Genomic DNA, 22,666 nt, shown 5'->3' with positions numbered 1-22,666 from the left:
TATCCCCTGTTTACAATGGGATACTCAGGTCAAAAGAGTTTCAGTCTTTTGCTCATGGTAATGAGTCATTCACGTCATCAAGGGAGCCATCAGAAAGGCATCCATCCCATCATTAGAGGGACAGCTGTCCTGTCATTATCAATCAATCAATCAATCAATTTTATTTATATAGCGCCAAATCACAACAAACAGTTGCCCCAAGGCACTTTATATTGTAAGGCAAGGCCATACAATAATTACGTAAAAACCCCAACGGTCAAAACGACCCCCTGTGAGCAAGCACTTGGCAACAGTGGGATGGAAAAACTCCCTTTTAACAGGAAGAAACCTCCAGCAGAACCAGGCTCAGGGAGGGGCAGTCTTCTGTTGGGACTGGTTGGGGCTGAGGGAGAGAACCAGGAAAAAGACTGGCTGTGGAGGGGAGCAGAGATCAATCACTAATGATTAAATGCAGAGTGGTGCATACAGAGCAAAAGAGAAAGAAACACTCAGTGCATCATGGGAACCCCCCAGCAGTCTACGTCTATAGCAGCATAACTAAGGGATGGTTCAGGGTCACCTGATCCAGCCCTAACTATAAGCTTTAGCAAAAAGGAAAGTTTTAAGCCTAATCTTAAAAGCAGAGAGGGTGTCTGTCTCCCTGATCCGAATTGGGAGCTGGTTCCACAGGAGAGGAGCCTGAAAGCTGAAGGCTCTGCCTCCCATTCTACTCTTACAAACCCTAGGAACTACAAGTAAGCCTGCAGTCTGAGAGTGAAGTGCTCTATTGGGGTGATATGGTACTATGAGGTCCCTAAGATAAGATGGGACCTGATTATTCAAAACCTTATAAGTAAGAAGAAGAATTTTAAATTCTATTCTAGAATTAACAGGAAGCCAATGAAGAGAGGCCAATATGGGTGAGATATGCTCTCTCCTTCTAGTCCCTGTCAGTACTCTAGCTGCAGCATTTTGAATTAACTGAAGGCTTTTCAGGGACGTTTTAGAACAACCTGATAATAATGAATTACAATAGTAAGTAGGAAATAAATGCATGAATTAGTTTTTCAGCATCACTCTGAGACAAGACCTTTCTAATTTTAGAGATATTGCGCAAATGCAAAAAAGCAGTCCTACATATTTGTTTAATATGCGCATTGAATGACATATCCTGATCAAAAATGACTCCAAGATTTCTCACAGTATTACTAGAGGTCAGGGTAATGCCATCCTGTTATATGGCTGGGGGGGGCCTGGCTGCCGGTTTGTTTCTGTTTTTTGGTTTTCCTCCCAGGTGGCGTGCATTTGGGACTGAGTGGCTGTGTTGCTGAGGCTGTCAGGACCTCACCCTGATCACCTGCGACTCGTCAGGACTCACAGCTGTGGTGCATCTGGATGGAGTGGAACATGTTGGCATTTAAGACTGGAGTGCACAGTGTGTATTTGCCAGAGACTCGACCTTGTGACCAGACGGGTGAGATCGTCGTCTTGGGAGCCATCTCATCAGCAGCGGATGCTGAGAACGTCCAGGTTTGATGCACAGTCTGTGAAAGAGGAGGGGGTGAGGTCTCACGCTCGTCAGCACACTTCCTGAGGTACGTTAGATTTTGTGACTAACAGTTATACAGTCAGTAAATGTGGTGTCCCTCACACCTTATTGTATTGAGCTGTTTGTTAGTCATGTATCAGCTTCCACTGCGGTGGAGTTTTGTGAACTGGATGTTCCATGCCTGCAGGTTGGGAAGCTGATCAGTAATCAAGCCAGGAAGTGTTTGCTGTTTGTACACCTTTAAGTGTTCTGTGTGTAGAGTGTGGACTCGCATAATGGTTCCTTCTTTCACAGACTCGGTTGTTGCGGCCACCTGGGGGGTGTCGGCGGGGTCCTTGGGTCCGAAACAGCTTCTGGCTCCGGACCGTTAGCGCTGCTGGGAGCGCACCACGCCAGGCTGCACCTTTTTGTTATATTATCACTGTTATGTATTAAATTCAGTTAGCCTTTGAACCGTGCTCTGCTTATTTCATAGTGGGTCCTTCAAACGCTGGTCGGTTCTCCGAGCTGCGTCCGACACATAACACATCCAGAATAAGGATCTGGTTAGACACCATGTTTATAAGATTTGTGGGGCCAAGTACAATAACTTCAGTTTTATCTGAATTTAAAAGCAGGAGATTAGAGGTCATCCATGTCTTTATGTCTGTAAGACAATCCTGCAGTTTAGCTAATTGGTGTGTGTCCTCTGGCTTCATGGATAGATAAAGCTGGGTATCATCTGCGTAACAATGAAAATTTAAGCAATGCTGTCTAATAATACTGCCTAAGGGAAGCATGTATAAAGTGAATAAAATTGGTCCTAGCACAGAACCTTGTGGAACTCCATAATTAACCTTAGTCTGTGAAGAAGATTCCCCATTTACATGAACAAATTGTAATCTATTAGATAAATATGATTCAAACCACCGCAGCGCAGTGCCTTTAATACCTATAGCATGCTCTAATCTCTGTAATAAAATTTTATGGTCAACAGTATCAAAAGCAGCACTGAGGTCTAACAGAATAAGCACAGAGATGAGTCCACTGTCTGAGGCCATAAGAAGATCATTTGTAACCTTCACTAATGCTGTTTCTGTACTATGATGAATTCTAAAACCTGACTGAAACTCTTCAAATAGACCATTCCTCTGCAGATGATCAGTTAGCTGTTTTACAACTACCCTTTCAAGAATTTTTGAGAGAAAAGGAAGGTTGGTCATTAGGTGTGCTAACTAGTTGCTAATTATAGCTATTGTTTAGTCACTAGCCTATAGCAGTCTGCCTCTCAGTAGGAGGGGTCTGGTTAGGTTTAAAACTCCAGCTTTTGTTGGCTTCTGTTTATTCTTCTCTACAAGAGTCAGACAGAAGTCAGACTTCCAGAGCAAGAATTTTAGCTGAGGAAGCTTCTGCGATTTGAAGCGAAACGTCCTCGCGTCAAGCAACTCAGTCCAGTCGAAGATTCAGGCTTCTCTACTTTGCTTTTAACATCAAACAAAAAAATCATTTCATATGTCTACCCCACTACATGTTATACATACACAAATGAAGTGCTGTTTTCCATTTTCTTATATGTGGAATAATTCCAACCACAATTACATAGATTTTTTTTTTTTAAGAAATTCATAAAAATTGAGCTTGGCATATCAAATTGTTTTATTATATACCAAAAAAATGTCTGTGCAAAATAAGGCTCTTTTAGCAAAAAATGCACACATTTATTTTTACACATATCCACCCCACTAGAAGGACTTTTGTTGGGTTTCATCAAACAGTAGTGCAAGAGGAGCACACATGGCTTTGAAGGATGATTTGTTGTGGCCTGTTGTACATGGGATGTAAAATTCTCATCTATGATTATAAGACAACCCCATATTTTTCCTAATACATTTCCAGGAATAAAAGAACAAACAAAAAAATGATCTTATATTCAGGCCAATATGCCAATCTTGAATTTTTAGGATACATTTAAGACAAGGGTGAAATAATCATTGCAAGTCAGCTCAGTATTCTGATAAATGACAGAACATGCACCATAAGTGTAAAGGCCTTGCAGTTACATTACACTTTTCTGATGCAGATGCACAAAGTGCTTCACCCTCTCACACACACTGATGCCAAACAACAACAACAAAAAAAGATCCACAATTTCAAAACTTGCAATGCAGGCAGCTGGCAATCTGGCACAAGTTGTGCTTGAGTTTCTGCAGACTTACCTCTCATGATATAGAGCTGTCCACCTATGAAGTGTTTTACGCAACAAAACAGACCGTCTGTGACACACAACAGCACACGGGGTTAGAAAGAAGGACGTGAGGAAAAGGTGAGAATCACAAGTTAGGACTGTGATGCATGCAGACACGTCGTCTGAAACAGGGGACTGACGAGCACTTGTTCTTGCTTTAATTTACATTCCAGGAAATATTTCAATCTAATAATTCATAGGTCACTCAATGGTACTGGAGTGTTGCCCGTCTCTTTTGCAAAAACAATCACTGAAGACAGCAGTCCCCTTGGAGTGGGGAATAGTTGGAATGAGTCTTGGAATGAGGTGTCACTCAGAACGTCATTCCAAGACTTTAATTCTTGGGGTTTGTGCAAAAATTTCCTGTGTTCAAATGGCAGCTTTGTACTTACTGATGGGTTTATCAGACGCGGTGGTTTTGAAGTGGCTTCCCTGGACAACCTCAGCTGAGAGCTGACCGGTGGCAGCGTTGTAAATGAGGCCAAGGAGGATCTCTGGAGTGGACGGGTCACTGGCAGACCTGTAGGACAGAGCTCCTCCACTGCGGGACACGCTGACCAAAGAGCCACAACCCTGGCAACACAAAATACTGCACATTTGAAAGTCTTCATATACGGTTTATAATCCAAACATTTTCACCTTTGTCTTGCAGAAATAAAAAAAAAAAAATACTTTTTTTCATGTTGTCATTATGGGGTGTGGTGAGTAGAATTTTGAGGGGAAAATTAATTTACTAAATTTTGGAATAAGGCTGTAACAAACTGTGGAAAAAGTGAAGTGCTGTGAATACTTTCTGGATGCACTGTACAACCCCTGGCAAAAATTATGGAATCACCGGCCTCGGAGGATGTTCATTCAGTTGTTTAATTTTGTAGAAAAAAAGCAGATCACAGAGATGACACAAAACTAAAGTCATTTCAAATGGCAACTTTCTGGCTTTAAGAAACACTATAAGAAATCAGGAAAAATAATTGTGGCAGTCAGTAACGGTTACTTTTTTAGACCAAGCAGAGGGGAAAAAAATATGGAATCACTCAATTCTGAGGAATAAATTATGGAATCACCCTGTAAATTTTCATCCCCAAAACTAACACCTGCATCAAATCACATCTGCTCATTAGTCTGTATCTAAAAAGGAGTGATCACACCTTGGAGAGCTGTTGCACCAAGTGGACTGACATGAATCATGGCTCCAACACGAGAGATATCAATTGAAACAAAGGAGAGGATTATCAAACTCTTAAAACAGGGTAAATCATCACACAATGTTGCAAAAGATGTTGGTTGTTCACAGTCAGCTGTGTCTAAACTTTGGACCAAATACAAACAACATGGGAAGGTTGTTAAAGGCAAACATACTGGTAGACCAAGGAAGACATCAAAGCATCAAGACAGAAAACTTAAAGCAGTATGTCTCAAAAATCGAAAATGCACAACAAAACAAATGACGAATGAATGGGCGGAAACTGGAGTCAACGTCTGTGAGCGAACTGTAAGAAACTGCCTAAAGGAAATGGGATTTACATACAGAAAAGCTAAATGAAAGCCATCATTAACACCTAAACAGAAAAAAAACAAGGTTACAATGGGCTAAGGAAAAGCAATCGTGAACTGTGGATGACTGGATGAAAGTCATATTCAGTGATGAATCTCGAATCTGCATTGAGCAAGGTGATGATGCTGGAACTTTTGTTTGGTGCTGTTCCAATGAGATTTATAAAGATGACTGCCTGAAGAGAACATGTAAATTTCCACAGTCATTGATGATATGGGGCTGCATGTCAGGTAAAGGCACTGGGGAGATGGCTGTCATTACATCATCAATAAATGCACAAGTTTACGTTGATATTTTGGACACTTTTCTTATCCCATCAATTGAAAGGATGTTTGGGGATGATGAAATCATTTTTCAAGATGATAATGCATCTTGCCATAGAGCAAAAACTGTGAAAACATTCCTTGCAAAAAGACACATAGGGTCAATGTCCTGCAAATAGTCCGGATCTTAATCCAATTGAAAATCTTTGGTGGAAGTTGAAGAAAATGGTCCATGACAAGGCTCCAACCTGCAAAGCTGATCTGGCAACAGCAATCAGAGAAAGTTGGAGCCAGATTGATGAAGAGTACTGTTTGTCACTCATTAAGTCCATGCCTCAGAGACTGCAAGCTGTTATAAACGCCAGAGGTGGTGTAGTGATGTGTTGGAGCGTTCTTTTGTTTTTCATGATTCCATAATTTTTTCCTCAGAATTGAGTGATTCCATATTTTTTCCCTCTGCTTGGTCTAAAAAAGTAACCATTACTGACTGCCACAATTGTTTTCCTGATTTCTTATAGTGTTTCTTAAAGCCAGAAAGTTGCCATTTGAAATGACTTTAGTTTTGTGTCATGTCTGTGATCTGCTTTTTTTCTACAAAATTAAACAACTGAATGAACATCCTCCGAGGCCAGTGATTCCATAATTTTTGCCGGGGGTTGTACATGAAGAACTCACCTATGAAGGAAGTATGTACAGATTTCTTAACAAGGCCATATCTTGAAAGTCAATGTTCTAACTTTTATCAGTTAAATCATGTTGAATTTTATTGTTAAATATCCCGAAAGCCTCATAAATCTGTTTGTGTAGCCATGACCCAGTATAATTTTGCCATTAATTAAGCCATTTTCATCTCTCACAACCAGAGCTGAGCTGTAAGGTTTTTCTCTTCTTTTCCTTGGTGGGTGGCAGGACAACTGCATAAGTGATGGTGATTGGAAGAGTAAAACTTCACGGTAAAGCCAACCAGAGGCAGAGGTCGACGAGAGTACATGCACAAATACAATAATATATTAAATTTGACAGGTGTCTTGTCTCATGTCTAATGTTGTCCCTGAGCAGCATTAAAATAGTGTAGATTAGTGTACAATGTTTTTGGTTAATAATTTACTCTATTAACTATTCATTTCATTCATTAAACATATGCAATATTCAGTTTTATTTTAAATAATTGTACATACAGTTGAATTTAAAGTTCCATTAAAGGGGGGGAATCCAAATTAATTGGCATACGTGAACATTTTTTCAAAGATAACGCAATAGTTACTTTCCCTAGTAACTAATTACTTTTATAATGCTGTAACTCAGTTACTCAATTACTTTTGGGAGAAGTAATTACTTTTTACTAACTAATGTGTCCAACACTGATTATTGGATACACAGCTGATCTCCGTTTGTAAATGACATTTGTACATTGACAAAGTGCATTTGACAATCGATGGGTTGTATTTAAGTTAATGTGAACGGTGGTTAGTTTTCTCATAGATGGGCGTATACGTGTCATGCTAACCACAGATTGATGTTAACTGTTTATTACACTCCTCCTAGGAACAAGAAAAGATCAAAAACTACATCAAAACACAAAAAGTTAAAATGTTATAAAAAAAAAAAGGACCACAGAGGAAATCTCTGAATCAATCAATCTGAATCATGTGAAGAAATCTTCTGTTCTTATATGATGAATCACAAAATAAAATATTACAGTAATAAATTCTTAAGCATTTCAGCGCCTGCCACAGACAGGATCAGCCTATTTATACTGCAGTGTTACAGAAACAAAAATGAGCAGTCTGATAAACCTCTCTAATGTGTAGGTCAAAACAATGATGGATCTGAAATCACACCAAAATTAAACCTTTTTCCTTATAATGAAAAACAGTCATGCAGTTACAGATGCCGCTGTTTTGCAGGGCAAATAATCTTCATCGTCATTTGTCTTCTCTAAGAAAAATGCTGTTTTGGTAAAAGTGCTTGCTATATTATGATAACATTTCAAGGTATGTGATAGTTGATTTCAGAATGCAGACATCAACTCATGAAACTAGTAGTATCTAGGTTTGTTAATCAAGGGCCATAACTCTGGCAAAATGTGCCAATCTTGTACAATATTACAATATACATATTAACAACCTATAACAAGGACTTGTACCACGTTTCACGTAATTCCTCCTAAAAATGTCAGAGGAGTTGATTTCAGAATGCAGACACCCACTCATGAAACTGACGGAGTCTAGATTTCTTAATCAAGGGCCATAACTCTGGTAAAATTGTCCCAAATCGAATGATACGATAATATGCATATTATCAACTTATAACAAAAACTTGTACTAAGTTTCACAAAATTCCTCCTAAAAATGTGGGAGAAGCTGATGGACGGACAGGCAGACAAATGGAAATCGCCATGACATAATCCCTCTTTGGCCCTTCAGCCAGTGGGGGATAAACAGCAGAACATTTAAAAACATCCATCTTTACACACAAGTCAGACAAACCTCCAGTTTAGCAATCTTAGACATAACCAGCATAAACAGGCATGTGTATCTGCAAACCATCAGTATAACAGTGAAAGTCAAATGCAATGGCTGAATTATAATCTGATCAACATGCACAGAGAACTAGAGATCTGTGTGTATACTCACAGATCTCTAGTAAAATCATACACCCACTCTACCATACTAGTACTCAGCGATGGTAGAGTATGGTAGAGTGTTAAAGTAGTTAATCTTTTGTGTTAAAATACTTGAATTAAAGTGTACTGAAGAGCCCAACACGTCTGTTTATTGTGATTGACAAAAACTCCCCTTGAAGACCAGAAATAGGAGCTGCGCTTACAAGAATGACAGGCTATAAAAATATAAACGCAACACTTTTGGTTTTGCTCCCATTTTGTATGAGATGAACTCAAAGATCTAAAACTTTTTCCACATACACAATATCACCATTTCTCTCAAATATTGTTCACAAACCAGTCTAAATCTGTGATAGTGAGCACTTCTCCTTTGCTGAGATAATCCATCCCACCTCACAGGTGTGCCATACCAAGATGCTGATTAGACACCATGATTAGTACACAGGTGTGCCTTAGACTGCCCACAATAAAAGGCCACTCTGAAAGGTGCAGTTTTATCACACAGCACAATGCCACAGATGTCACAAGATTTGAGGGAGCGTGCAATTGGCATGCTGACAGCAGGAATGTCAACCAGAGCTGTTGCTCGTGTATTGAATGTTCATTTCTCTACCATAAGCCGTCTCCAAAGTCGTTTCAGAGAATTTGGCAGTACATCCAACCAGCCTCACAACCGCAGACCACGTGTAACCACACCAGCCCAGGACCTCCACATCCAGCATGTTCACCTCCAAAATCGTCTGAGACCAGCCACTCAGACAGCTGCTGGAACAATCGCTTTGCATAACCAAAGAATTTTTGCACAAACTGTCAGAAACCGTCTGAGGGAAGCTCATCTGCATGCTCGTCGTCCTCATCGGGGTCTCGACCTGACTCCAGTTCGTCGTCGTAACCGACTTGAGTGGGCAAATGCTCACATTCGCTGGCGTTTGGCACGTTGGAGAGGTGTTCTCTTCACGGATGATGCGAAGGAGATGTGTTGCACTGCATGAGGCAAATGGTGGTCACACCAGATACTGACTGGTATCCCCCCCCAATAAAACAAAACTGCACCTTTCAGAGTGGCCTTTTATTGTGGGCAGTCTAAGGCACACCTGTGCAGTAATCATGGTGTCTAATCAGCATCCTGATATGGCACACCTGTGAGGTGGGATGGATTATCTCAGCAAAGGAGAAGTGCTCATTATCACAGATTTCGACTGGTTTGTGAACAATATTTGAGGGAAATGGTGATATTGTGTATGTGGAAAAAGTTTTAGATCTTTGAGTTCATCTCATACAAAATGGAAGCAAAACCAAAAGTGTTGCGTTTATATTTTTGTTGAGTATATATATACACACACACACACACACACACACACACACACACACACACACACGCTACGTGCACCTACGAGGCATACTTCTAATTTGAATCATGCATGTGATAAGATTCTTCCCTGAATCAAGTCAAGTCCAGACATGTCTATGCAGCACTTATATGGTGCAAAACAAACTTGCTTTTTCTACTGACATCAAAGTTCAACACATTTTTATCAGTTTGTCATGACTATTCCCTGCTGCAAGCACAGACATGTCCAGCACATGGCAGTGTTCAACAGGTGGCAGACAGGTCAATAGTTTAACACATAAGCAAAACAAACTTGATTTGTGATTTGATTGCGTGCATCAAAGTTAACCCACGTCTAATATACTAATTAGATGTTAAGATAGCACATACTGATTTGAGTTTTAATCTTAAACTGGGGTGGCTGAGGGGAGGAACTCATTCACTCATTTAGGAACTCATTCACTCTTTTCAATATGATTGGAGCATTTTAAATTTTGGCCCCTGATTAATTCATCAGTGACGCCTGACTGCCACCCTGGGATGGCCACCCTACATTTTTATGAAGGCCATAGTATACTGATCCTGAATTATAAGTGTTGTTGAGTCCCTGTAAGTGGTACTGATTGGGTCAACATTGACTTTGAATTTTGGCATGTGGTGCTTGTTTTACTGTACGTTATGAGACTTGGACAATAACTAGTGATCTAAGGCAACGACTAGATGACTTTGGTATGAGGTCTCACCAGATGATCCTTGGGTACCACTGCAATAACTCTGTATCAATAGAACAATTACTTAGTGAAACTCAGGAGAGAAGTATCACTTGAATTATGGCATTTTGGCCGTGTGGCATGTTTATGATCCAACATAATGCGCTTGGTTTCAGTGCAGAAGGTTCTGGGTTCAAATCCCACTCCTGCTACATTTCTCCATGTAATGTGGAGTTGCGTCAGGAAGGGCATCCAGTGTAAAACCTGTGCCAATTCAACATGCAGATCCACCTTGGATTTGCTGTGGCGACCCCGAGTGCAAACAAGGGAGCAGCTGAAGGGACTTACTTACCAAGGTGCCTCAGTGTTGATGCCCCCAGAAACTGGAAAAGGGCAAAAGGATGCACATGGTTCACCTGGCTGCGACAGATAGATGGTCACTTTCAGACCGGTTGTCTGCCTAGGTGGCTCCCAAACCAGACAACACAGTTATGTAGTGTGATGGATATAGCGTCATGCACCAGCACCTGCTCCCAGACCTAATGTGACTTAAAAGGATACATTGTGATAAACTGTAACGTTGAACATCATCCATTTCCGAACACACTCCCTCACGTTAAGCATGGGCCGGTATTATATTTTGATGGTATAACGTTCCGCAACAATACCGCATTCCATCATGGCGCACTTCATGAAGCACACTGACTGAACCATGTGCACACTACGAAACCTGAAACTGGCCATTCCTATTTCAACCAAACTGTGCACAGTCAAAGATGCTCTTTTGAATAAAAGTTATTGCTCACTGTAATTTCAGAACCCTGATCCAGTGTGACAGGTAGAGCAACCTTGCCCTGCAGGTTCAGCTTGGTCAGGTAGAACACCTTCTCTCCAAGGACCTTCTCTTTTTTCATTCGTCGGATGCTGTAAAGGCGGAAGCGAACTGCGTAGTCTCCTAGGGCCTCCTGCTCCACCCTGGAAAACTTGAATGTTTCTGTGAACACGGGACATGGACCCTTCTGTACGCCGGTCTTTGCTCGTTGCTTCTTAGTGGGCAGAAGGACCAGATGGACCTGCCACGAGATGTTGCCCGTCTGTTTGAGAGCTGGGATGTCTGTTGCTGCAGTAACCGTGACGGCCAACCACTGCTCACTAGAGTCATACTCAAAGGCGACATCCAGTGTGCCATATTTGGCAAATGGCTCTGGCTCATAGGCTGTGGGGAGATGAGGCCCAGTGCCATCCTGAAATAAAGACCAAGAGAAACATTACTGCAAATGTTCAAACTAACATCTTTTGTTTTTGGCACGTCTGTGTTGGGGGTTGTGCTAGACGGGTGTTTGGATACACAAAAAGGAGAACCCAGTGTTCCTCGTACCTCTGGTCCCACCACAGCTGTGCTGTCGCTAGGAATGTCCTCCTCACAGGCTTTGTTGAGGTAGCTGTCGGTGTCCTGGTCGACACTGGCCTCACTGGAATACTGAGGGCTGTCACAGTGTTGTGTGGTTGGCCCCTTCTTAACCCCGCATTCTAAGCGCGTGCAAGAAGACCCGACCATGGCTGTAGCCTCACTGTGATATGGAGGAGGCTGCAGCTCACTGAGGGAGGAGTCTTGTTTTAGCCTCTGGATGCTGTTGGCTGCTTTCAACACAGAGACACAACAGAAGAAACGTGGCATGGAGAACTAGAGATGAGTGATACCCCACGCTGTGCTACACTGGTTACATGTGTGTATTATGTATCAGTAGTGTTGTGTGGGCTGCTGAAGAGGAGGTACTGCTGGCCCACCACCACCAGATGGCGCCCTGCTTGGAGTGCGGGCTCCAAGCACGAGAGGGTGTCGGACCTACTGAGAGTGACAGCTGTCACACATCATCAACACCAGCTGTCACTCATCAACCACATCCTCCATAAAAGCCGGACTGCAACTCCACTTCCCCGCCGAGAAATCAGCTACCATTCAGGTAACCTTCTCTGCTGTGATTTTTCTGAGACTGAATATTGTTCTGTGTGCAGCCGTTTTCCTGTGGTGACAGTCTGAAGCTGGATTGGCGGACAGTGTGAGCGCGACGTCTTCGCCTCTCACTCCTTCCAGGGAAGTGACTGACAGGAGCTGCACGGGTGATTCTGTGTCTGAAGGTGGAGGTTTTCCCTCCTGGAGGAATTAAGCTCTGTAAGATTGCTGGGTGTATATACACACACCCACCATTAACTGTTTTTGTTTCTGCCAGCAGTACCGGGTCTGACTGCTGAAGACAGTGGCCACCTGGGGCGCAGGGCTTGGTGGCTCCGGTGTTCTTCAGATCCGTTGGCGGTGGAAGCTGTGTGGGATCCGGCTCTTCTCTTGCCATACGTCTTCTATCTTCGAGCCTACCCACACGTCACCTTGTATATGATTGACGATCCACATTCTCTGTCATTGTCGTTGTGCGATTCACAACATTAAATTGTTACTTTTTGGCTTATCCATTGTCCGTTCATTAATGCCCCCTGTTGTGGGTCCGTGTCACGACACCTTCCCAACAAGTAGCAGTAAATCTTTAGTAAAGCAGTAAAACCTCCTTATCAAGAGACAGACAGGAGCAGTTTCAAAATGTTTTTTTTTTTTAAATAAGTGCAAAAGCTCAATTATCGCCTCTTGAAGACAGTAGACAGGAATTACACATACACATCTTCATATATTGCTGCCACTGCCTGAAGTTTCATTGAAAATTATCATTTGGTTTAGGAAGAGTTGTGCTTACAATATTTATAGATAGACAGGACAGGGTGATTCCTTGTTGTTTTTTGTTTTTTTTTGTGCAATGCTGACCATGTTCGCTGGCGTCCTCACTGCTGTAGCCTCCATGCTCAGTGGACCTTCTGTTGCTCCACATAGAGGATTCGTTCTGCTGGGCCTCGACCTCTGCACCAGTTTCCTCCTCACTGTCTGACAAAACTGCCTCTGGGCAGAACACACAGAGGTTAGTTCTGTGTATTTCACAGAAATATGTGCAAAAACAAAACACCACAGAAATGCACACAACACGCTGTGAAGGTGAAGTAGAAATAGGAAGGCTGTCATATCAGAGATTCCACTGTCACTCTGCTGTTATGTATCAGAAGGACCAGTAAGAAGAGACAGAAAAACCAGTGGTGAAAGAAAATCAGGACTCCCTCTAACCTTGGTTAGCTTTCTTTTTCTTCTTGCCTTTCTCCTTCTTTTTCTCTTTTTTTAAAGTTTTTGCTGATTGCTTTGAACCTTCTTCTTCATCTTTGCCCTTCTTCTTGTGTGAACATTTCTTTTTGGTTGCTGAGGGAGAACTGTAAAGCTCAGATTCCTCTGCATCTCCCTCATCTCTCTCTAGACTTTCTTCCTCCTCGTCTCCTCCATCCTGGTGCTTGTTCTCTTTTGATAATTTGCTTTCAGTGTCTGGTCCAGGTGACTGGGGATGCTCACCACCCTGAGTGCTGGACTGATCCCCGGCCTTTCTGTCCAGTCCTCTGCTGTTACCTTCATCTTCCACCTCTTTGTTCTCTTGAAAGTCTTTGGTGTTGTGTGTCATGGCTTCTTTCTCCAGCTGCTTCTGCCTCTTTTCTTTTTTCCTCTGCTCTCTCATCTCTTGCAGCTCCTTCTCTTGCTTCTTCCTCTCTTCGTCTGCTAACTCAGCTTCTGTCCTTTTGACTCGCCAGCATCCATCCCTCCATTCCCACTCCAACTGGCTCGGCACCTGCTCTGTCTCTGCAGTGTTCTTTGCTCCGTGGCCCGCGCTGCTCGGCTCAGAGTCTCGAGTCCTTTGCCAAATGCTTTTATTGTTCGCCTTCTCTTCCTTGGCTGTAGAAGTCTGACTACACTCTGGCCCACTGGTGTTTTCTCTATCTTCATCCTCTTGAACCTTGTTAATGATGGTGGTGACCTGCTCAGTCAACTGATCGCTCACAGCGTACGTGACATCACTGACCGCGGTGGCCAGGTCGTCCACACGACTACTGACTGAGTCCAAGATGGTGGATATGTTGACAGATGGGAGGTTCTGTTGGAAGCTCTTGAAGAAGGCCATCTCTCAGCTGGGCCTCCGTCAGCACGCTGATCCTTAGATTAGCTCCTCAGAAGCACTGACATGGACATGTGGTCGTTAGCAGCATGTGGTGTTGGCATCACTTTGTTCACCATTTACATACTATACACCAATTCGGTACAGTGACTATAAAAAGTACTCACCTCTGTGGCTTTTTACTGTTTCATGACATCAAATAAAAAAACAAACAAACAATAAATATGCAGTTTTTTCAAAAAACAATCGCTGTAATCTGGGCTAATTGAACCTTCAGCGTCACCTAGTGGTGAGGTTACACAGTGTATTATGCCGTCACCAGTCACAATTTTATTTCTACTTCTTTGTTCAGGATTCATGCTCCCTTGTCTTCTCATGATAAGTAATATGTACAGGTATGATCCTCCATTTCACAAAAATTAGGGTTCTCAAACTTGTCAGTCTAATAATGGAGCAGCCACTGATTCCTCATCTTTTTTCTTCAGTCTTCCAGCCTTGCTGCCAAGTGTGAAACACACAGTAAACGTGTCCTAACATCCACTATTTGTGGAAATTATATCAACTAAATATTCTCATTACTTTTCTCATCACCCACTGGTTCAAATAGGTCATGTGATTAAAATAGTGATCTCTGATTGGCTGTCGACTCGGCCCACTTCTTCAAAGGTGACACAAAAAGGTGCCACTCTAGTTTTTTCCAAATATGACGCTCTACGCTACAGCCAATATCCCTCCGCTCCGCCTCCGCGCGGGAGCACAGATCTGAGAGTGACGAAATTCAGAGGCTGCGTTTATCATTTCATACAATTGGATTACATCTTATTTCACTTTAAATTCAATCTATCTTTTCACAAAAAAATGCATTAAAGTCACACACACGTCTCTTCACCAGACCCTAACATCTTATCACTTCAAATACTTCACAAAGAGCACCTATGGTGTAAGCATCAAGTGTCAACCATGTATTGTTAATCCATTATTGTGTGCAATGGGTAAAATATCACTCTTATAAACATGTAAATAAATACTGTACATTGACTGAACAATATTTAAAATCTAATCAAATAATCTGCACTGCAGTGGGTACAGACAGTATAAGTATCAAATGTCTAGCATGTCTTGTAAATTAGTTTTAGTGTTCCCAAGAGAAATCACTTCTTCATGTGCAAGGGTTTTTAAAATGTAATGACCACAAATACTGGTCAAAAGGGTATCTATAGTTCAATTAAAGTGTCATGTATTAATGAGAATGTGTATACATACATATGCGTGCGCGCAGACAAGTGCATGGAAAAAATGTCCTGCATACTTGTGTCATGAATATAAAACTAAACCAATAAACTGTGTAAGAGCTCACTTCCAATAAAATAAAATAATCACTTTTCCACTCAGCTGGGTTCAGACATCACTTATATTGTAAAATTCCGATTATAGTCAAAGATTCCTCTAAATTTTAATTTGCTCCAAGCTGTGAAAGTTTAGTGTTCGTGACGCAATGTCTCTATCCAGCTGGCTGTAATGTAGCTATGTTCTATTAAAGGGGGTGAAAACTTACACATTTCATTATTTAATAGTTTTACATTTATCCTTAATTTAGCTGTTTTAAGATTTCATTTCATTTTGACATTCAAGAGAACAATTTTTTAACTCATACATTTCTACAATGAATGGAGCACATGCTGTGCACAGAGGCAATGTGACAACAGCTTGACACTGCATAAGGAATTTAAAGCCATAAAACAATAAAACGTGTAAAAGCCCAGGGGCAACATGGTGGGGAGAAGGTCCCCAGTTTGAGGACCAGTCTCCTTGCAGTCCCACTGTAGATCTGAAACTACATGAGGAAGAGCATCTGGCATAAAACAAGCAATAAAATCAACATACTGAATCAAATCAGATCTGTTCTAGTGACCCCACGCAAAATGGAAGAAGTCAAAAGAAATTAGTTTTTGTAAAAGCCCATGAGGGTGAGTACTTTTATAGTCATCGTATGTGTAATTGACAGGAGTTCTCAGTTTCAGATTGCTTTTATTTTTAATTCAGATATGTGTATTTTAAAGTCTCATGCAACAAGAATATGCACATTAATGTCCATCTTAACGTAATTCTGAGCATTTAGATTAGACCATAGATCAAAAGCAACCATTAATCACCCTGTAGTTAGACTTTGTATTGGTGAGTTTTTTACAGCGATACAATCCAAGCATTTGTGCTTGATGTTGAAACTGTACATGAGGAACAGCAGTGTGACACAATGCATGATTAGTACCTGGCTGGTTCTTGTTATAGTCACTGAGGTGTGGCAGATCACTGGAGCTCTTCACTGACAGCTTGTTGTTGAGGTAAAGATAAAAAACTGCAACCAGTGCCATGAAGACTGCAATTGAGGAGAGGACACCAAGTAGTTCCGGAGATACTGAAGAGAAAAACATTTAATAGAAGGAAAAGGGATGTGAGCTCAGGTCAAGTCAAGTACCATCCACTCGTGCCATGTCCCCACAGCCCCCACACTATGGACCGCCCTGGGTCCGATGTGAGACCAGACGGCTCTCATCACTGAGCAGCAAACTGGTGGCACTGACTGCTCTTGAAAATGACCCCAGCAAGTAACTCGTCCACAGAGAGTACTGTAATACCCCTGTAATACTGTAATCACATTTTCCTTTCCAGAGAGGGACAAGTGGCTTTCTTCCAGTATGTTGGGATAGCTGTGCCCCAATTTTAACCTTTATTTAACCAGCTTAGTCCCACTGAGATCAAGATCCCTTTTGCAAGGGAGACCTGGACAATTATAAAGTTTCCAATTCACCTAACATGCATGTCTTTAAATGTGGGAGGAAAGTGGAGCACCCAGAGGAAACCCACACAAACACGGGGAGGACATGCAAACTCCACACAGAAAAGGCCACAGGTGGAAATCAATCCCATGACCTTCTTGCTGTGAGGCAACAGTGCTAACCACTAAGCCACTGTGTTTTTTGTAACACCAGAAAAACAGCATTTTCACCTGCCTGAAGACGTTCAGCCCCAATACGATACATTTTTGCAGCTTTACATCACCTTTGAAAAACATTATCACTGAACTTCAGAGGCAAGCAGCTTACTGGAGGATCAGCCACCAAATCCCTGGCACTGTAGATGACCAGGGCCCTGACAGAAGATCAGTGTCAGACAGCTCCCGAAAGTAGCTGGACCAATGAAACAGTACAACAGAGCCATGCGTTAAGACAATGCCATCACTTGCCATGACTGCAGTAAGACAACGTGTAAGTTTGAAAATGGAGTTCAATTACAAAAGTAGAAAGAAAATAAAGAGACCATCATAAGTGATATGAAAGTTACAAAATGAATGTTTTCTTATATTAAATGTTACCTCACAACCAGATTATTACATTGTAATGTTTAAAGATAGCTATTCTGTTGTGATTCCTTTTATTATGTTTTCAATGGATCACAAGTCATTGGTTCATAATTTTTCTGACCTGTTCCCAAAGTTGTATAGGTGTCAAACTGATTCCAGAAAGGGCCAAGAGGGTGCAGGTTTTCTTTGTAACCACCCACTGCTCCAGGTGATTTCACTGATTAACATCAGTTTGAGCAGATGTAATCAGTTAATCAGTGAAATCACCTGGAGCAAGATTTACTAAATTATAAATAACTTTTTAATGATATGAGATAGGAACTTACTTTTTTGCTGAAAAGTTAACTCGGCGGACTTTTGAGCCACCGTCCACCATCTTTGTACTCCTCATAGAAGCTGTGTGATGGCGTGAGCAATGTGAGTGTCCAATCGGAACTGGTTCACCGTCACATGGTTTGCCAAAATCCAATCGTAGGGCAGACACGTGACACACCAAAGACTGTTTTTAGGAGTGATGTGTTACTAGTTTATTATAGTTTGCTGTGTGCTGTGGATTGCGAGCTCTTGCCTCTACTGGTGGTTGGCTCTCACTGCGGTATTGTATCACTTCCTGTTCCGGAGCACAGCGGTGTTTTGCTGTATCTGTTAGCTGTTTAATCTGCGCAGTTAGATTGATCTAGTTAACTAGATAACGATTTGTTTCACAGTGTAATCTTCATGTGCCTTAACTAAAGCACTCCCTCTGCTGAATCACCTCTAAATTATTTACACATTATTCACTTTGTGTGTTTTTAGGAATCTGCTAGCTTAGCGCAGCTACTAGCTCTTAGCCAGTTTAGCATGGTGGCTTCTCCTGTCTCTCCTGCACTTTTCTGCTCTGGGTGTGAAATGTTTAGTTATTCCTCGGCCTCCTTTAGCAGTAATGGTACTTGTAATAAGTGTAGCTTATTCGTAGCTTTGGAGGCCAGACTGGGCGAATTGGAGACTCGGCTCCGCACCGTGGAAAATTCTACAGCTAGCCAGGCCCCTGTAGTCGGTGCGGACCAAGGTAGCTTAGCCGCCGTTAGTTTCCCTCTGGCAGATCCCGAGCAGCCGGGAAAGCAGGCCGACTGGGTGACTGTGAGGAGGAAGCGTAGTTCCAAACAGAAGCCCCATGTACCCGTTCACATTTCTAACCGTTTTTCCCCACTCGACGACACACCTGCCGAGGATCAAACTCTGGTTATTGGCGACTCTGTTTTGAGAAATGTGAAGTTAGTGACACCAGCAACCATAGTCAATTGTCTTCCGGGGGCCAGAGCAGGCGACATTGAAGGAAATTTGAAACTGCTGGCTAAGGCTAAGCGTAAATTTGGTAAGATTGTAATTCACGTCGGCAGTAATGACACCCGGTTACGCCAATCGGAGGTCACTAAAATTAACATTGAATCGGTGTGTAACTTTGCAAAAACAATGTCGGACTCTGTAGCTTTCTCTGGGCCCCTCCCCAATCGGACCGGGAGTGACATGTTTAGCCGCATGTTCTCCTTGAATTGCTGGCTGTCTGAGTGGTGTCCAAAAAATGAGGTGGGCTTCATAGATAATTGGCAAAGCTTCTGGGGAAAACCTGGTCTTGTTAGGAGAGACGGCATCCATCCCACTTTGGATGGAGCAGCTCTCATTTCTAGAAATCTGGCCAATTTTCTTAAATCCTCCAAACCGTGACTATCCAGGGTTGGGACCAGGAAGCAGAGTTGTAGTCTTACACACCTCTCTGCAGCTTCTCTTCCCCTGTCATCCCCTCATTACCCCATCCCCGTAGAGACGGTGTCTGCTCCCAGACCACCAACAACTAGTAAAAATCTATTTAAGCATAAAAATTCAAAAAGAAAAAATAATATAGCACCTTCAACTGCACCACAGACTAAAACAGTTAAATGTGGTCTATTAAACATTAGGTCTCTCTCTTCTAAGTCCTTGTTAGTAAATGATATAATAATTGATCAACATATTGATTTATTCTGCCTTACAGAAACCTGGTTACAGCAGGATGAATATGTTAGTTTAAATGAGTCAACACCCCCGTGTCACACTAACTGCCAGAATGCTCATAGCACGGGCCGAGGCGGAGGATTAGCAGCAATCTTCCATTCCAGCTTATTAATTAATCAAAAACCCAGACAGAGCTTTAATTCATTTGAAATCTTGACTCTTAGTCTTGTCCATCCAAATTGAAAGTCCCAAAAACCAGTTTTATTTGTTATTATCTATCGTCCACCTGGTCGTTACTGTGAGTTTCTCTGTGAATTTTCAGACCTTTTGTCTGACTTAGTGCTTAGCTCAGATAAGACAATTATAGTAGGCGATTTTAACATCCACACAGATGCTGAGAATGACAGCCTCAACACTGCATTTAATCTATTATTAGACTCAATTGGCTTTGCTCAAAATGTAAATGAGTCCACCCACCACTTTAATCATATCTTAGATCTTGTTCTGACTTATGGTATGGAAATTGAAGACTTAACAGTATTCCCTGAAAACTCCCTTCTGTCTGATCATTTCTTAATAACATTTACATTTACTCTGATGGACTACCCAGCAGTGGGGAATAAGTTTCATTACACTAGAAGTCTTTCAGAAAGCGCTGTAACTAGGTTTAAGGATATGATTCCTTCTTTATGTTCTCTAATGCCATATACCAACACAGTGCAGAGTAGCTACCTAAACTCTGTAAGTGAGATAGAGTATCTCGTCAATAGTTTTACATCCTCATTGAAGACAACTTTGGATGCTGTAAAGAGAGCTTTAAATCCTAAACCCCAGGTTTCTTTTCAGCACTGTAGCCAGGCTGACAGAGTCAGAGCTCTATTGAGCCAAGTATCCCTTTAACTTTAACTAGTAATGACTTCATGACTTTCTTTGCTAATAAAATTTTAACTATTAGAGAAAAAATTACTCATAACCATCCCAAAGACGTATCATTATCTTTGGCTGCTTTCAGTGATGCCGGTATTTGGTTAGACTCTTTCTCTCCAATTGTTCTGTCTGAGTTATTTTCATTAGTTACTTCATCCAAACCATCAACATGTCTATTAGACCCCATTCCTACCAGGCTGCTCAAGGAAGCCCTACCATTATTTAATGCTTCGATCTTAAATATGATCAATCTATCTTTATTAGTTGGCTATGTACCACAGGCTTTTAAGGTGGCAGTAATTAAACCATTACTTAAAAAGCCATCACTTGACCCAGCTATCTTAGCTAATTATAGGCCAATCTCCAACCTTCCTTTTCTCTCAAAAATTCTTGAAAGGGTAGTTGTAAAACAGGTAACTGATCATCTGCAGAGGAATGGTCTATTTGAAGAGTTTCAGTCAGGTTTTAGAATTCATCATAGTACAGAAACAGCATTAGTGAAGGTTACAAATGATCTTCTTATGGCCTCAGACAGTGGACTCATCTCTGTGCTTGTTCTGTTAGACCTCAGTGCTGCTTTTGATACTGTTGACCATAAAATTTTATTACAGAGATTAGAGCATGCCATAGGTATTAAAGGCACTGCGCTGCGGTGGTTTGAATCATATTTATATAATAGATTACAATTTGTTCATGTAAATGGGGAATCTTCTTCACAGACTAAGATTAATTATGGAGTTCCACAAGGTTCTGTGCTAGGACTAATTTTATTCACTTTATACATGCTTCCCTTAGGCAGTATTATTAGACGGCATTGCTTAAATTTTCATTGTTACGCAGATGATACCCAGCTTTATCTATCCATGAAGCCAGAGGACACACACCAATTAGCTAAACTGCAGGATTGTCTTACACACATAAAGACATGGATGACCTCTAATTTCCTGCTTTTAAACTCAGATAAAACTGAAGTTATTGTACTTGGCCCCATAAATCTTAGAAACATGGTGTCTAACCAGATCCTTACTCTGGATGGCATTACCCTGACCTCTAGTAATACTGTGAGAAATCTTGGAGTCATTTTTGATCAGGATATGTCATTCAATGCGCATATTAAACAAATATGTAGGACTGCTTTTTTGCATTTACGCAATATCTCTAAAATTAGAAAGGTCTTGTCTCAGAGTGATGCTGAAAAACTAATTCATGCATTTATTTCCTCTAGGCTGGACTATTGTAATTCATTATTATCAGGTTGTCCTAAAAGTTCCCTGAAAAGCCTTCAGTTAATTCAAAATGCTCCAGCTAGAGTACTAACGGGGACTAGAAGGAGAGAGCATATCTCACCCATATTGGCCTCTCTTCATTGGCTTCCTGTTAATTCTAGAATAGAATTTAAAATTCTTCTTCTTACTTATAAGGTTTTGAATAATCAGCTCCCATCTTATCTTAGGGACCTCATAGTACCATATCACCCCAATAGAGCTCTTCGCTCTCAGACTGCAGGCTTACTTGTAGTTCCTAGGGTTTGTAAGAGTAGAATGGGAGGCAGAGCCTTCAGCTTTCAGGCTCCTCTCCTGTGGAACCAGCTCCCAATTCAGATCAGGGAGACAGATACCCTCTCTACTTTTAAGATTAGGCTTAAAACTTTCCTTTTTGCTAAAGATTATAGTTAGGGCTGGATCAGGTGACCCTGAACCATCCCTTAGTTATGCTGCTATAGACTTAGACTGCTGGGGGGTTCCCATGATGCACTGAGTGTTTCTTTCTCTTTTTGCTCAGTATGCACCACTCTGCATTTAATCATTAGTGATTGATCTCTGCTCCCCTCCACAGCATGTCTTTTTTTTTATTCTCTCCCCTCAGCCCCAACCAGTCCCAGCAGAAGACTGCCCCTCCCTGAGCCTGGTTCTGCTGGAGGTTTCTTCCTGTTAAAAGGGAGTTTTTCCTTCCCACTGTCACCAAGTGCTTGCTCACAGGGGGTCGTTTTGACCGTTGGGGTTTTTACGTAATTATTGTATGGCCTTGCCTTACAATATAAAGCGCCTTGGGGCAACTGTTTGTTGTGATTTGGCGCTATATAAATAAATTGATTGATTGATTGATTGATTGTTTTGAATAAATGTGTGTGGAAAAT

At 41.6% G+C, this 22,666-nt stretch overlaps 1 protein-coding gene across 3 annotated transcripts in view; it reads right to left on the bottom strand.

Moving 5' to 3' along the window:
- Positions 1 to 22,666, bottom strand: part of syt14b (synaptotagmin XIVb) — a 44,453-nt gene that overhangs the window by 10,811 nt on the left and 10,976 nt on the right. The window contains exons 1-7 of one of the 3 annotated variants that reach the window (XM_034162043.1): positions 16,540 to 16,676; positions 13,400 to 14,331; positions 13,049 to 13,180; positions 11,615 to 11,874; positions 11,043 to 11,480; positions 4,145 to 4,325; positions 3,724 to 3,780 (exon numbers count right to left, since the gene is read on the bottom strand). In XM_034162043.1, coding sequence (XP_034017934.1) covers positions 3,724 to 3,780; positions 4,145 to 4,325; positions 11,043 to 11,480; positions 11,615 to 11,874; positions 13,049 to 13,180; positions 13,400 to 14,276 — 1,945 coding nt within the window. In that variant the 5' untranslated portion in view covers positions 14,277 to 14,331; positions 16,540 to 16,676. Of the gene's footprint in view, positions 1 to 3,723; positions 3,781 to 4,144; positions 4,326 to 11,042; positions 11,481 to 11,614; positions 11,875 to 13,048; positions 13,181 to 13,399; positions 14,332 to 16,539; positions 16,687 to 22,666 lie in introns of those variants that run through there. The other 2 variants (XM_034162045.1, XM_034162044.1) reach the window with 2 other exon arrangements.

The sequence above is a fragment of the Thalassophryne amazonica genome, chromosome 21 (assembly GCF_902500255.1).
Source record: "Thalassophryne amazonica chromosome 21, fThaAma1.1, whole genome shotgun sequence".
In the NCBI taxonomy this organism is placed as follows: Eukaryota; Metazoa; Chordata; class Actinopteri; order Batrachoidiformes; family Batrachoididae; genus Thalassophryne; species Thalassophryne amazonica.
This window is presented reverse-complemented; position numbering and strand designations above follow the sequence as displayed.